General features: G+C 37.3%; 1 protein-coding gene across 1 annotated transcript in view; it reads right to left on the bottom strand.

The window, feature by feature from the left end:
- Positions 1–559: 559 nt before the first annotated feature.
- DNAJC3 (DnaJ heat shock protein family (Hsp40) member C3) overlaps positions 560–12,709 on the bottom strand; it is a 30,307-nt gene continuing 18,157 nt past the window's right edge. Inside the window, exons 7-12 of the mRNA XM_072411150.1 lie at positions 11,594–11,713; positions 10,847–10,952; positions 8,382–8,502; positions 3,293–3,425; positions 1,817–1,965; positions 560–1,212 (exon numbers count right to left, since the gene is read on the bottom strand). Of these exons, the coding sequence (XP_072267251.1) occupies positions 1,055–1,212; positions 1,817–1,965; positions 3,293–3,425; positions 8,382–8,502; positions 10,847–10,952; positions 11,594–11,713 (787 nt within the window). The 3' untranslated portion in view covers positions 560–1,054. The remainder of the gene's footprint in view (positions 1,213–1,816; positions 1,966–3,292; positions 3,426–8,381; positions 8,503–10,846; positions 10,953–11,593; positions 11,714–12,709) is intronic.

Genomic DNA, 12,709 nt, shown 5'->3' with positions numbered 1-12,709 from the left:
GGCATTCATCACTTTGATGAGCCATGGTAGAAATTAATAATAACCAAACTTCCAAAATGTATTACAAAAAAACCCAAATCCAATTATGATCTTGTAACAGTCATCGTTTTGTAGTGGGTTGTCTGGCTTTTATTTATTGATCAAGTCATTTAATATATATTTTGATATAATGAAAACCACATTGCATCTGCAGTTTGTAGTTTATATTCTGCAGGTAGTTTATAGTTAATTGTATGATAAAGAGAAGTAAATCTGCTTCTGGTATTTCTTACCTGCTAAAGTGACCCCTCTGTTTGCAGCTCAGAGTACATAAAAGGGGGGCAGAAAAGCTTCATAAAGTAAACCCCTATTACAGACCGCTTTCTTTCAGTAAGGAGCTTCATCTTCCAGTATACTGAAATGTTTAAAGATTATACCTATTACATGTAATACCATTTACATGACCTAAAATTCATGTGAAAGCCAGATGTTTGCTATGGGTTATGAATTTTGTTTACATTTCACACACTTATCTACATTCCAGGCACACATTATTAATGATGAACACAGTAAACACACAAAGCCTGCAAAAATATTATTATAATTAGAAAAACAATTGCAGAGGACGTCCACTGCTATCAGATGTGTTTAATTTAGGTTGAGATTTCTTAGTGAACAGTTAGAAGAATGAACTCTTGGCACTGGTACTGTCACTTCAATACAATTTGGTTTCTGGATCAATCATTGACTGGCTGAAGGTCCAGCAATACTTCTGAGTAACAAGTTCCTTAATTAGAAATCAAGGATTGCCATTTTAGTATTTTCGCTTCTGGAAACACTGCCATTTTAGGTGAGAAAAACTGGGTAAAGTTTAACGCACATCAGTTTTCACCAGTCTGCCCCCACCCCACCCTGGATAACGAAACGAGTCTTTGAAAGAGATTTACTGCAGGGAGCTGGAAGCCTGCACAGCAGACACTCCAAGCCATCTCCCAGGAGTCCCTGTACAGCATTGTAACAATATGTGCAATTCTCTCTCCTTTCAAGGTGCAGATGTGTAACACCAATGTAGTCTTTAATTGAAATTGAATTTAAAACTGAATGGTCCTCCTGAACCAAATGGATTGAATCCCTGCCACTGGTTCCATCCACGATGGAAATGGGCACCTCCTCCACCTTGCTGGCTCTCTGGGTCCAATGGATCTTCACCTGCGTCAAACCGGCTCCTCTTTTCTGTGCAGAGAGACAAATTTGCACTTTTTAATGGTCCAATGAAATACCTAACTATGCAACAAACAGGAATTAAGAGAGATTTATAAACATTATTTTCCTTAAATTTCCACAATAGTAACTACATGGCAAATGCCATAATTTGCTTATTCTAATATTGCCAATGATAAAAGGTCTGTCTGCTGAGTGCTGCAGTTATTGGGACAGCTAACATGTAACATGTAACAATACAGTGTATAAAGATGGCAGCAGTTCACCAATGAAATGAATATGTTTATATAATAAGTCTGCTTTAGTCTGATCACTACCGAGCAGAAGGATTAAATGCAATTCTTTTTTTTTCTGTAAATATCCAACAGTTTTTATAAAGAAATATTAATGATATGAGCTGACTGATAAAGAGAAGTGTGTTCAATCAAACCCTCTGCAGACTATAACAGCAGCCTTTGCAGATATCTAAAGTCCATGTCTAGCAATGACTTCACATCATTTCCCATACAGAACAGATAATACGAAGATGAAATGCTGTTACAATTATCCTCTGCCAGCAAAGCAAACACATTGACACCAGTCAGTGACAAGGATAACAGGTTGAACAAAACATTACCTGGATCTGTTAATACTTCTTTAGCAGATGCAATGTCAATGAATTTTTTCTCCGCTTTCTTTTTCTCCTCCTCATCTTGGAAGTTATCAGGGTGCCACTGCTGTGCCAGCTTTCTGTAAGCTTTTACGATTTCCTGTTTTTTGGCATTCCTGTGTAGCAGTTAATAAAAGTCAAATGTGAGTTTACATATTTATAGAATTCTCTCTACAAAAAAACTTTGTCTTTTCTGACATCTACTTTCCTATTTCTACTTCCATTAATGCTGGGTTTATGCTTGTGCACCATGAAAATGCTTATGTTAGTGTTTGTGTTACTGCAACAAGCAAGATCAAATGTAGGTCCATTGCAGTAACTTGTTACCGGGGGAGATAAACAGATAGCACTTCTTTCATATCTGAAATACCTAGACCTGCTGTTGAACCATGAAATGTTCTGTATTCACCCGCATACGGGTGGGATTTACCTTACCCAACTCTCTAACATGTTATCACCAGGCAGCCAGAAATAATTCTACCACAAGGAAAACTCGCGGCATTAGCATTTCTTGTTTTCTTACATCGCAGGCTATATTCTGCACACAGCTTACACCTAGGCACCTTCACAGCCCCCAGGTATCCTTGTGTGTGAATAAATCGAGGAGCTTTTTTTTTTTTTTTTTTAATAAAATGTTTTTGACTTTAATCCTACAGTAAGTTTGGAGCAGCTATTTATAACTCCCTCACTGTGTGATGTCCCACAGGACCCAGGACTTTGTAATCCCTATCCTTAGTCACCCTGTGTATCTCTACCGCTGTACAGGGACCTCACACTCTGTAGACTCCCATTAACGGAATCAAAATGACCCTCTACACTGCATGGTCATTGGACTATGGGCAAACCTGAAAATTGCACCAGATCTCCCTTACCCTATACTGACTTCACTAATCTGCCTCTTGTTCTGCTCCATTCTTATTCTTCACTTTCATACAGAAATACATCAGTGCATGAAAGCCCATGTCACACTGAGGTGATTTGTGGCAGCTACAGAAGACCTGTCCTAAAGATTTTTGTTTCACAATTGATGAAATTCAGTGTGGCAGCAATGCCAAGCAATTTCAGTTACTGAACAACTGATTTTTAGCAAAGTCTGGAGCTAGCTGCACAATTCTCAGCTTTACCAGCTACTCCAATCAGATTAATAGTCAGCTACAAATCAGCAGAGAAAGCAAGTAGGGAGATTTGTAGTTGCTACAAATCTCTACTACAACTTGATAATGTGACATGGCACAAAGTCCTGAACTCTGAAGATTGTTGTTGAGAACTACTGTGAACTACAGCAAAAGACCATGGATGCCGAATTACAAAAATTAAATTGCAAACTAACAAAATTTGAGTTATACATAGCAACAAATTGGATTCCTTCTATATTAGAAAATAAAACTGATGATATGTAACCTATTCTGGTTTATAAAAGACATAAAAGGAAATGAAATGTACCTTTTCACCCCTAAGATCTTGTAGTAGTCCCTTTTTTGGGATTGTTTCAAAAGCCGCTGTGCTTTTTCTAGGCCTTCTCTGATCTCTTTGTCATTATCAGTGTGCTGCTGTGCCGTTTCATAGTCCTGAATAGCTGTCAGAAGGAAAAGGAGTGGTTAGAAGATTCAGACCCATTCAGTCCTCATTGTTTTATGTTACAGCAATTCTAAGCTAGTCCAAGGGAACTACAGATCCAGCTGAGTGTTCCAGACTCACCTGGAGAATCCATCCTGTTCTAACAGATGTTGTTCCTGCTCTTATTAGGGAACATCAAGATTCAGCCCAACACATTTAAACAAATCAGAAGCTGTATACTTTTTATAGTTCACAAAAAAAAACGCATAATTTCAAATAAATTGTTAATATCCATCAATGCTCTGCTGCCTCCAAGTCGTTCTATCTGACATGTAACTGCCATCAGATGCGGAGTTCTATTTTAGGCCGAAGACTCCAAGGTGTCTTAAGTAAGACAAAGTATTTGCATCAGATGATTTCCAAGCAGATGTTCTCTCTCAGCAAGTGTTACATTTGTCTTTTGTGCCGTTTCCCGGCAAGACAGCAGGAGGTGCCACGCAATTTATATTACTTAGACATTTGACAGCTCTGTGCAAATCTGTCCTGAAGTATGACATGAATATATGAATCTGCAAACATTACTCCTCAAATTCCTGCAATAGGTAACCAACAGAAAGGCCACTGAAAATGTGAAATTCTCACAAGCAGAGCTTTCCTCCACATACAGAAACATCAACACCAACCTCTGCCCATCTTCAACTTTCCTGGAGGCTTCAGGCAAAATCCATAAATATATTTTATACTCCAACAAGTGTCCTATTAAACTGTGCATGATAAAATAAGAATTCTGTATCCTCTACCTACTATCGATAAACAGATGCTCAAATCCACACTTACAACGCTGACAAGAAAATGTATCCACCAGATGCTTGCAGGTTAAAATAGTGTCCAAGTACTAATAAGCTCAGCAGGACGTCACCGCTTCATTTGTACTTTGTAAAAGTAATCGCAGCATAAATACAGCACATCTGTGCTCATGTCAACACCCAGATGGAGGTGTTAAACTATCGTTTAAGATGGAGAAGATGGAGTTTATAACAAAAGGAGACAATATACATGAATTCTAATTGTATTCCAGGATTTATTCTGCAGATGTTATGGAGTATTATGAAGCTCACCAAGGGAACCTGCTTGGATGGGTTCATAAACAGGTTTGCAAAATTTGCAGCAAACCCCCCTTAACTCTATAGGAGTAAGTCTTAGTATTCAGTTTTGCCCATTTGTAGGCACAAACACAATGGACTAGAAGCCAGGCATTGCAATAAGGAACATGTAGAAACGATTAAAATAAAAGGATGGGGATTGTCAGCTCAATACACACTGACAATATGTGAACTCCATTTTCTATAGAAAGGGGGATAAGGGCAAATCATCATCATGTGCTGGGACTGCTGTTTGTTTCAACCTGTGTGCAATGTGACTTCTGATGGCGCCTGCTTGAGCAAGAGCAAATAGGAATACTGATTAAACCAGGGCTTTGTATTTTGGTACATTTTTTTTGAAGACTACATGGATTTTTACCCACAATTGACGTTCAAGGACTCTTGTGTAGGTAAAAAAACAAAAATGAAGAGGAGAGAACACTTTCCTTAACCACGTTAAGTGATTGTTTTGTGATAAACAATGGCAGCCCCATGTTCAATCATTATCAACAATACCAAGAAAAAAGACTTAGGAGTTTGGAGACATACAACATAACATCTCTTACACTAAAAATGCCCCCCCCCCTATTTTCCCTGCATGTGGGCATGTACGGTACAATTTCAAGTCATTCCAAACATCTGTAGAATGCTCAGAATAGGACTGGATGCTGGAGATTATATAACTTCTGGGGTGGTAAAAAGAAGCTGTATCTGGTGTGTATACTTGAGCATAGGCTTAGAGAAAAAGGAATGGCCTGAAACTAGCTGGCTGGCAACCCAGTTTTTCAGACCTAGTCACCTAGTACTGTACTGCTCCCCACCCCCCTATTGAGGACAATACCGTCAACCTTTCCAATGGCCATGGACATTTACCCTCTGGAGACCTTTTTCGCACTATATGCACTGGACAATGTATATTGGTGGTATATTTTTTGAAGCATTAATTATATGAAGCATACTTAACAATAATACAGCCTAATTTTCTCTGGTCTTCATCAAAACCCCAATCTCTAGTTCCACTTTAAACATTTGTAGACATTGGTAGTGCTACGAATCAAAAAAAAAACCTTCAGCAAAGGATGTGTTTCATATGCCACGTCCACTGCCACCTCTCACTCCCTGCGTTTGTTGGCAATACCCAAAAAAAAGCACAGTCAGCAGATGTTTTGTACACACAACAGCTACCTTTTATAAACATTATGCCAAGAGTTTAGATGAAATTCAGAGATACAAAGTAACATTGTTCTTACTCTGTTGTATTCACCTGCAGATCAGATTGCTTGGCTTGAATCTACAAACAATGCCAGTAAAGCCCAAAGCTGGGTACACACGTGCAATAATTGTCCTTGCAAAGGATCTTTTACAATCCTTTTCAACGACTGCACGATGCATGAATTCAACTTTCTGCTCTATGGAGAGGGAAGGGGGAGAACAACGGAGCGGCACCCTGCTGCGCGCTCTCCCCTTCACTTCCATTAGGATAGTTTGTTGTCCAAAGATCCACCAGGTTGTTCGGACGATGGGCACTGTACACACGCCAGATTCTCGTCCAATATCGGCCCCGAGCCGATTATTGGACGAGAATCATTGCAAGTTTGTACGTAGCCAAACACAGGGTACAAAGATGTTGGTAAGCTCTGATTGTAAACAAATGTTACCTCTCTTCAGGTAATATATGGTTGCATTGTTGCACACTAATCAATAATTTACATTCTATAATACAGCTCCTTGTACTGTGGGTGTCACAATGCAGAGTCATTTTTCTAGCTCTTCCATTGGCCATTCATAGAACACTGCTTTTTTGTTTATGTTTTGTTACTTTTTGGTCTATGAATGGAATAATTAAAAAAAATTTCCGACACAATATCAGCAGTGTGATGTGGAACTTAAGCTGTCCCATACTTGTTACCAATTTCATAGGAAGCGCCTATGGCCACCATTGCATTCCTAACCACATCTAGGTAATACATCAGGATCCAAGAGAATAATCTGAATGTGACATAATCCTGGCTTCATCCAGACTTACATTCTGATCCCTCAAAGTGGAGGGCATGCTGGTGAATGCTGATCTAGGCCTACCAACATAATTCTTCTGCTTGATATAGTGACAGGGAAGATGACATGTCTATCAGCCACAGTTATATTGAATCATTTATCAGAAACTTGTACTGCCTGATAATCTTAATAAGTGAGCTCTTGGTTCTTATCAACTGGCAGAGTAAATGTACAACAAAGCATGCTTGTTTAGAAGCATAAAATACTAATATATTCTACACGGCTTGCATATAAGCGGAAGAAAAAGGCTGAAAGCCAAATAAAGATCCATTATGCTCAAATGCGATTTGGCATTATGCACACAAATCCCCAAGAGAAAGCCAGTCACAATTTTCCTAACGAGAATCAATCAGCTTAAAATTCAAATGTCAATACGACATCTTTCAAATTAGCATATCTAGCCGGCTGCGTGGTTTAACCTTTTCGTACAACATCAAGGATCAGGTCCCTGGTGACAGGCAGGAACACAGCAGCTCTTCCATAGCACTGCCACACAACTTACTCTGATTAAACGGCCCGGTATAATAGACTAGTTAACAGGACACGTTCCCATAAAATCCTCAGAAGTGGAAAGGATAGTCTGTGTGTTTACATCTCCCCTAACACCTCTTATGATTTCAAATGAAAAAGGATTGCCAGATCCTCAATAAAAAGTAATAAGATAAACTAGTGTTCCCTTATAGGACACCTGTGAGCTATGTATTACCGAACAAAGTACCCAACAAATGTTCAAGTAACAAATGTAATTTTGCTGGAATAAGAATAACATCAGAAGCTATTGCATGACTATATCTAGGTGATATTAGATACAGACTTTGGAACAGTATGGTAAAGAAAGTATGATAAAACACAAAACATTGAATCAAACACGAGGAGCATTAAATTCTAAGCACATATGTCCTGCAAAACACTGCCCATGTAAACCAGCCATAGATTAATAGTACAGTAGGTAGAGGACAACCTAAACATTGCTAAAATTAGGCCATTTATATGATGAACTTATGGAACACTGTGGGTTATGTGGGTGTTTACTTTGCTGGCTTTAGTCATAGATTAGGTTGCTATTGGTCCAGTAAATCTGGATTCATTGAAGAGAACATTGCAAGTATATGATCTAACAATTTATGGCTGATCGTATATTAGACATTCATAACTCATGGATAAAGGTCTCCTGCCCTCAAATTTAAAGGGCTCTCCCACTGCTCCTCATCTAAAAGACTGTAATTGTTTTATTTTCCAGCAGTAATCTTTGCCTTCACAGTACCATGTCATAGCATCACAGTCACTTTCTTACAGAATGACCACCCACCCAACCATTTGTCTCCTCTGTACTAAAAGACTAACCTAATAAGAGAGCATGACATGATTATTTGACATTCATATGCAGAAAGAAGTTACAGCTTCTACTATAAATGGCTCGCCACTTTTAGGAATTTTAGGATATAGGCAGCCAGGATGTATTTCATTTTGCCATCCACCAACCCAAAATGTAACAGAATGTAATATGTCTGTGAAATTTTCATAAGATGTTGGTTAGTTTTTAGAATAAACTTTTTAATAAAGTTTGGCCTGAGATTTTGCCAGAAAGATAAATAAAAAATTACTAAACAAGCAAAGTTCGTTTAGTAATTAAAAAATAAAAAAATTTTACCCACATGCTTATAGGAGCTTTTAAGGAGACATTATCTGCCCTATATAAAGAATTAAAACCCATAGATGCACAAAGATTCAAGGAAAGTCTATTGTTAGAATATCAAATATGAGTTCAAGAGAAATACCTTCATCATACATTTCCTCCTGTATAAAAGCTTCAGCCCTGTCCTTCAGGGCATTGACATTCTCAGGATCCTTTTCTAGCAATTCCGTACACTCACGGATGGCATTACTGGACTGCTGACTCTGCAATAAGAGATACATAATAATGTCATCATTTAAATACATACAGTAACCAATATCATGCTGGCCTGACAACTGTAGAGGCAGGTCATCTGAAGAGGCAGGCCTGGCATTATTTAATGGGTCATGGGAACTGTGCGTTCTTTGTATTAAAATGTATCCATAGTATTTTTTTTTTTTATTTGTTTTGGTTAAATTAAGTGACGGTTTAATCTGCTGTCAGTTTTTTTTGCTATTTTCCCTTTGGTAATTTTTTTTTCCCACTTTCTGTCCCAGAAAAATCTTTCAAAGTAAAAGATATCCTTTTAGACAGATTTCACAGGAACCAGGGTTCTGTGGAACCTGTTTTCTCCAAAGAATGCTAAGGGTTATTTGAGCAATATGCACAGATTATTATGAAACTGTACTTATACAGTGCCAACATATTATGCAGCGCTCTGCATTAGATAGAGGTTTCAAATGACAGACAAAATACAAAAATAACATAGGAGGAGGAGAGGATGAAAAGAGTTTACAATTTAAGAGATGAATGAGTACACAGGTTGATAATCTCTTGTCTGATGGTGTCTGCCTAATTGGAGATAGCATGTAGGACCTAAAAAGACTAGGCACTAACCCCCAATGTAATATGAGCCATATTCTATGTATCATCATTTGTGTCTGCTGCTTCTAACAATTACAATACTGCCAACATCCCCAATATACATTTGAGAATACAAAAACAAAGAAATTACATGAGTTTAACAGCAGTAAATATCATAAAGATATCATAGATTTTTTTTATTTCCTTCATTAAAAGTGACAATAAAATACACGTCTCTTTCCATATACCAAATTTCAGGAAGAGTCTAATTGACATTCTAACATACATACGCTAGATATATTGTACACATTACTAATGTTGAGATCATCTGACGCGTTTCGCAGACTATGTCAAGTGCACACTTGGTGGGTCACAAAGGATGGTGGATCTATTCATAACTTAAATGCGTTACTATGCGTAATAACTGAACATTACTGTGGAGAACATATATGGGATACCGCCACCTCTGTATGTTGTGATGTTTTAATCCCACCTTCTGCCTGCCTCCATACCAAGGGAATAAGCATACCGGTAACTAACAACTTTTTGTGCTGATACACCTACTATCTGTACCAATTACATGCCAGAGGAAGCGGACAGTCTGCGAAACACGTCAGTTGATCTTGACGATCTCAACATATGTAATGTGTACAATGTATCTAGGCTATGTATGTTAGAATGTCAATTTGACCCTTTCTGAAATTTGGTATATGGGAAGAAGCATGCATATTTTAATTGTCCCTTTTAATGAAGGAAATAAAAAATCTATGATATTTTTATATTTACTGCCATTAAAGTCCAGTAATTTCTTTGTTTTTGTATTCTCTAATGAGCCATATTCTAACTGACAACCAATAAAATCTAAGCCTTACTCCCACTGACCACCAGTAAGGAGGGTATTCCCCAATGTAATGCTGAAATGAATGACATTACCTATCACTGTTAGGAGGCACAGACCACCCACCATATTATATCATATCTTTTTAGCTATAAATAGGTTGTTTATAACACATCTTATTAATGATTATGCTAATCCACCATGAGCAATGTCAAATCATTTTTAGAAAAGGTTTCCAAAACTATTTCACGTGTTCCTTCATTGTAAAAAGGCTAGGAAGTCCTACCTAAAATTGCCAGTCAATGCAAAATGAAATGATCTTAGCCGGTGGCAGACCCACATTTTATTCTGAATCTCTAAGCTATAAAATGTTGCTGGGCAATACAATCCACCAGCACATATTAAAAAGGGTCACAGGAGTTTTGGGGGAATGACCCGTTAATGCTGCATTCTTTTGCAGCTTAAGTGACAAATGTAACATCGGAGATAAGAATAGGGTCCTAGGCAATGTTAGATTATCATTTGATAAGAATTCCAACTGGTGCAGAAGCCACATTATTGTCATAGTCTGTATTGTCCCATCAGACACCAAATTCCTACAAGTAAATCCTCTCTTGTACAGCAACAGACTGATGCACATCTTTCACTGCATTATCCCGTTTTACTGCAGGTGAAAAAAAGGTTGTAGTTGGGCCCCCTTGACATCTACTGGGCCCTAGCCTAATAGTTAGGTTGCCTTAGGAATAATTTTCTCTGAATAGCATAAGTGCAGGGTTGTCTGCCTTTCAGTCTCCTAATAAAATAAATATATATATCATTCTGGAGGATATAGTGTCAATGTGTTTTAATTCCATTAGGCAAAAGGTTTTAAAACAGATTTAAACTAAAACAAAACAATACTTACAATGATGAATTTGGATACTTACTTTTGAGTAACAGTGACATCTACGTTCCTGAACCAGTGAAGAATAATAGGGAACATCTGGTTCTGTTTTTAGCACTGCCCCATATTTACTGATGGCATCTTCATACCTGCAAATAGATTACTTCAAAATTATCTACAGCATATAATAGAAAGTAAATTACAAACCATTTATACAATTTTACTTGAGACATCAAACCACAAAACCAGCAAGAAAGGAGTCAGGTTCATATTGGTTTTCACTACACTAGGAAAGAGAAAAGCTCTTGGCTGAGGGGTTCAAATTCCTTATTATTATGGCACAACGTGATGAAAACACATCAGCTATGGTCACAATTTGTTCCCCCCAAGGTTTCAGACTCCTAGAGCACTCTAGTATTTAGAGTCACATAGTCAGTTACACAAATTCAGAGACAACACAGATTTGCTTTAAAGCTCAGTTAAAATAACAGAATTTTAATATGCAGTCAGTCAGACATTTATATTTATTTTATAGTCTCACTTAAGCATTTACAAGTAAAACAGTCACAAATATTAGAATGAAGGGGTCCAAAACAATAAAAAGATTAATAATCTGAAACTTTTGTTGAGCTTTAAACATATCTGACAAGTAAAAGTTTTATTCCTATTTTGTTTGTATTACATAGCTGTTATGAAAACAAAATAACTAAAATATATTATGAATAAATGCATACTGTATGGAAGGAAACAAAAAATAGTGATTCATTTTAGTGATATCAGCAGATCTTACCTTCCTTCTTGTATGAGCTCCTCAGCTGCCTGGATCTGTTTGTTTAGCTTTTTCACTTGTTTGTAGTGCACAAAGCAATCTCTGTGATCTGGATCAAGCTTCAAACACTCCCGAATTTCACTATTCCATACATATAGGAGCAGAGAGGAATTATATTAAAGACAATATTAGCTAATTATACACTAATTATACACTTGAAAGATATGTGAAATTAAATGTTTTACCTTCTGAAGGATCACAGTATTTCTAACAGACAACAGAGTGAAAACTTTGATCTCCTCTGCACTAGTAACAGCTAGATAAAGAATACACCCTTTCATGCGGAGTGGACAATGCTGCAGCTCCCCAATAATAAGCTTTCTGCTCCTTCCTTAGCAAGTACTCTAGACGTATGTGCTCATGTACAAAGTTCAATTGGCTCCCAGAATTGGCCCTCCAAATCTTAGTCTGTGTGATGTTGTACAGAAGAATACCAGGACACCATTATCAGACATTCTTGCATTATAGCCTAACCTAATGTTCCCAAACTGAAGTTTGTTTAGCCGGAGACAGTTTTTGTTATTTAAAAACTATTTGTGTGGCCATACATGCTGAGATATAAGTTACAACAGGTTTTCTTAGATCGGGTTATTTTAATTTAATTATAAGAATTTAATGATTGGCCCATTTGGATATTTTATGGAATGGCATATATTGGCAGATTTGTTGTAGACTTGGCTACAACAATCAAGGAGTCTATCTGCCTTATAAATGAGCTGCTTAGGGTGAAAATGTACTTTTTGGAATATCTATATGGTTAACATTTCACAAAGAGCACCTTTTGCACTTTGAAACTAATCTAAAGTATATTTTAAGCAATATCTATTGCTACAAGATGGTGGTACATGTATGCAACTATAAGACATTGAAATGTCAAAATTTACAGCTTGTACAATAGACAGAATGTCATCAAAGGAAATTATATTATAAAGAATACACAGTTTGTTAGATTCACCACCACTAAAGGATTCCTTATACTCCTGCCATGTTCCAAGTTCACCTCTGTGCAAACCAAAGTGGATTTTCCTATCTAGATTTGCTTGGAAAAATCATTGTTAAGTGTACTTTGATCAGCAG

Source organism: Pyxicephalus adspersus, chromosome 1 (genome assembly GCF_032062135.1).
Source record: "Pyxicephalus adspersus chromosome 1, UCB_Pads_2.0, whole genome shotgun sequence".
NCBI lineage: Eukaryota > Metazoa > Chordata > Amphibia > Anura > Pyxicephalidae > Pyxicephalus > Pyxicephalus adspersus.
This window is presented reverse-complemented; position numbering and strand designations above follow the sequence as displayed.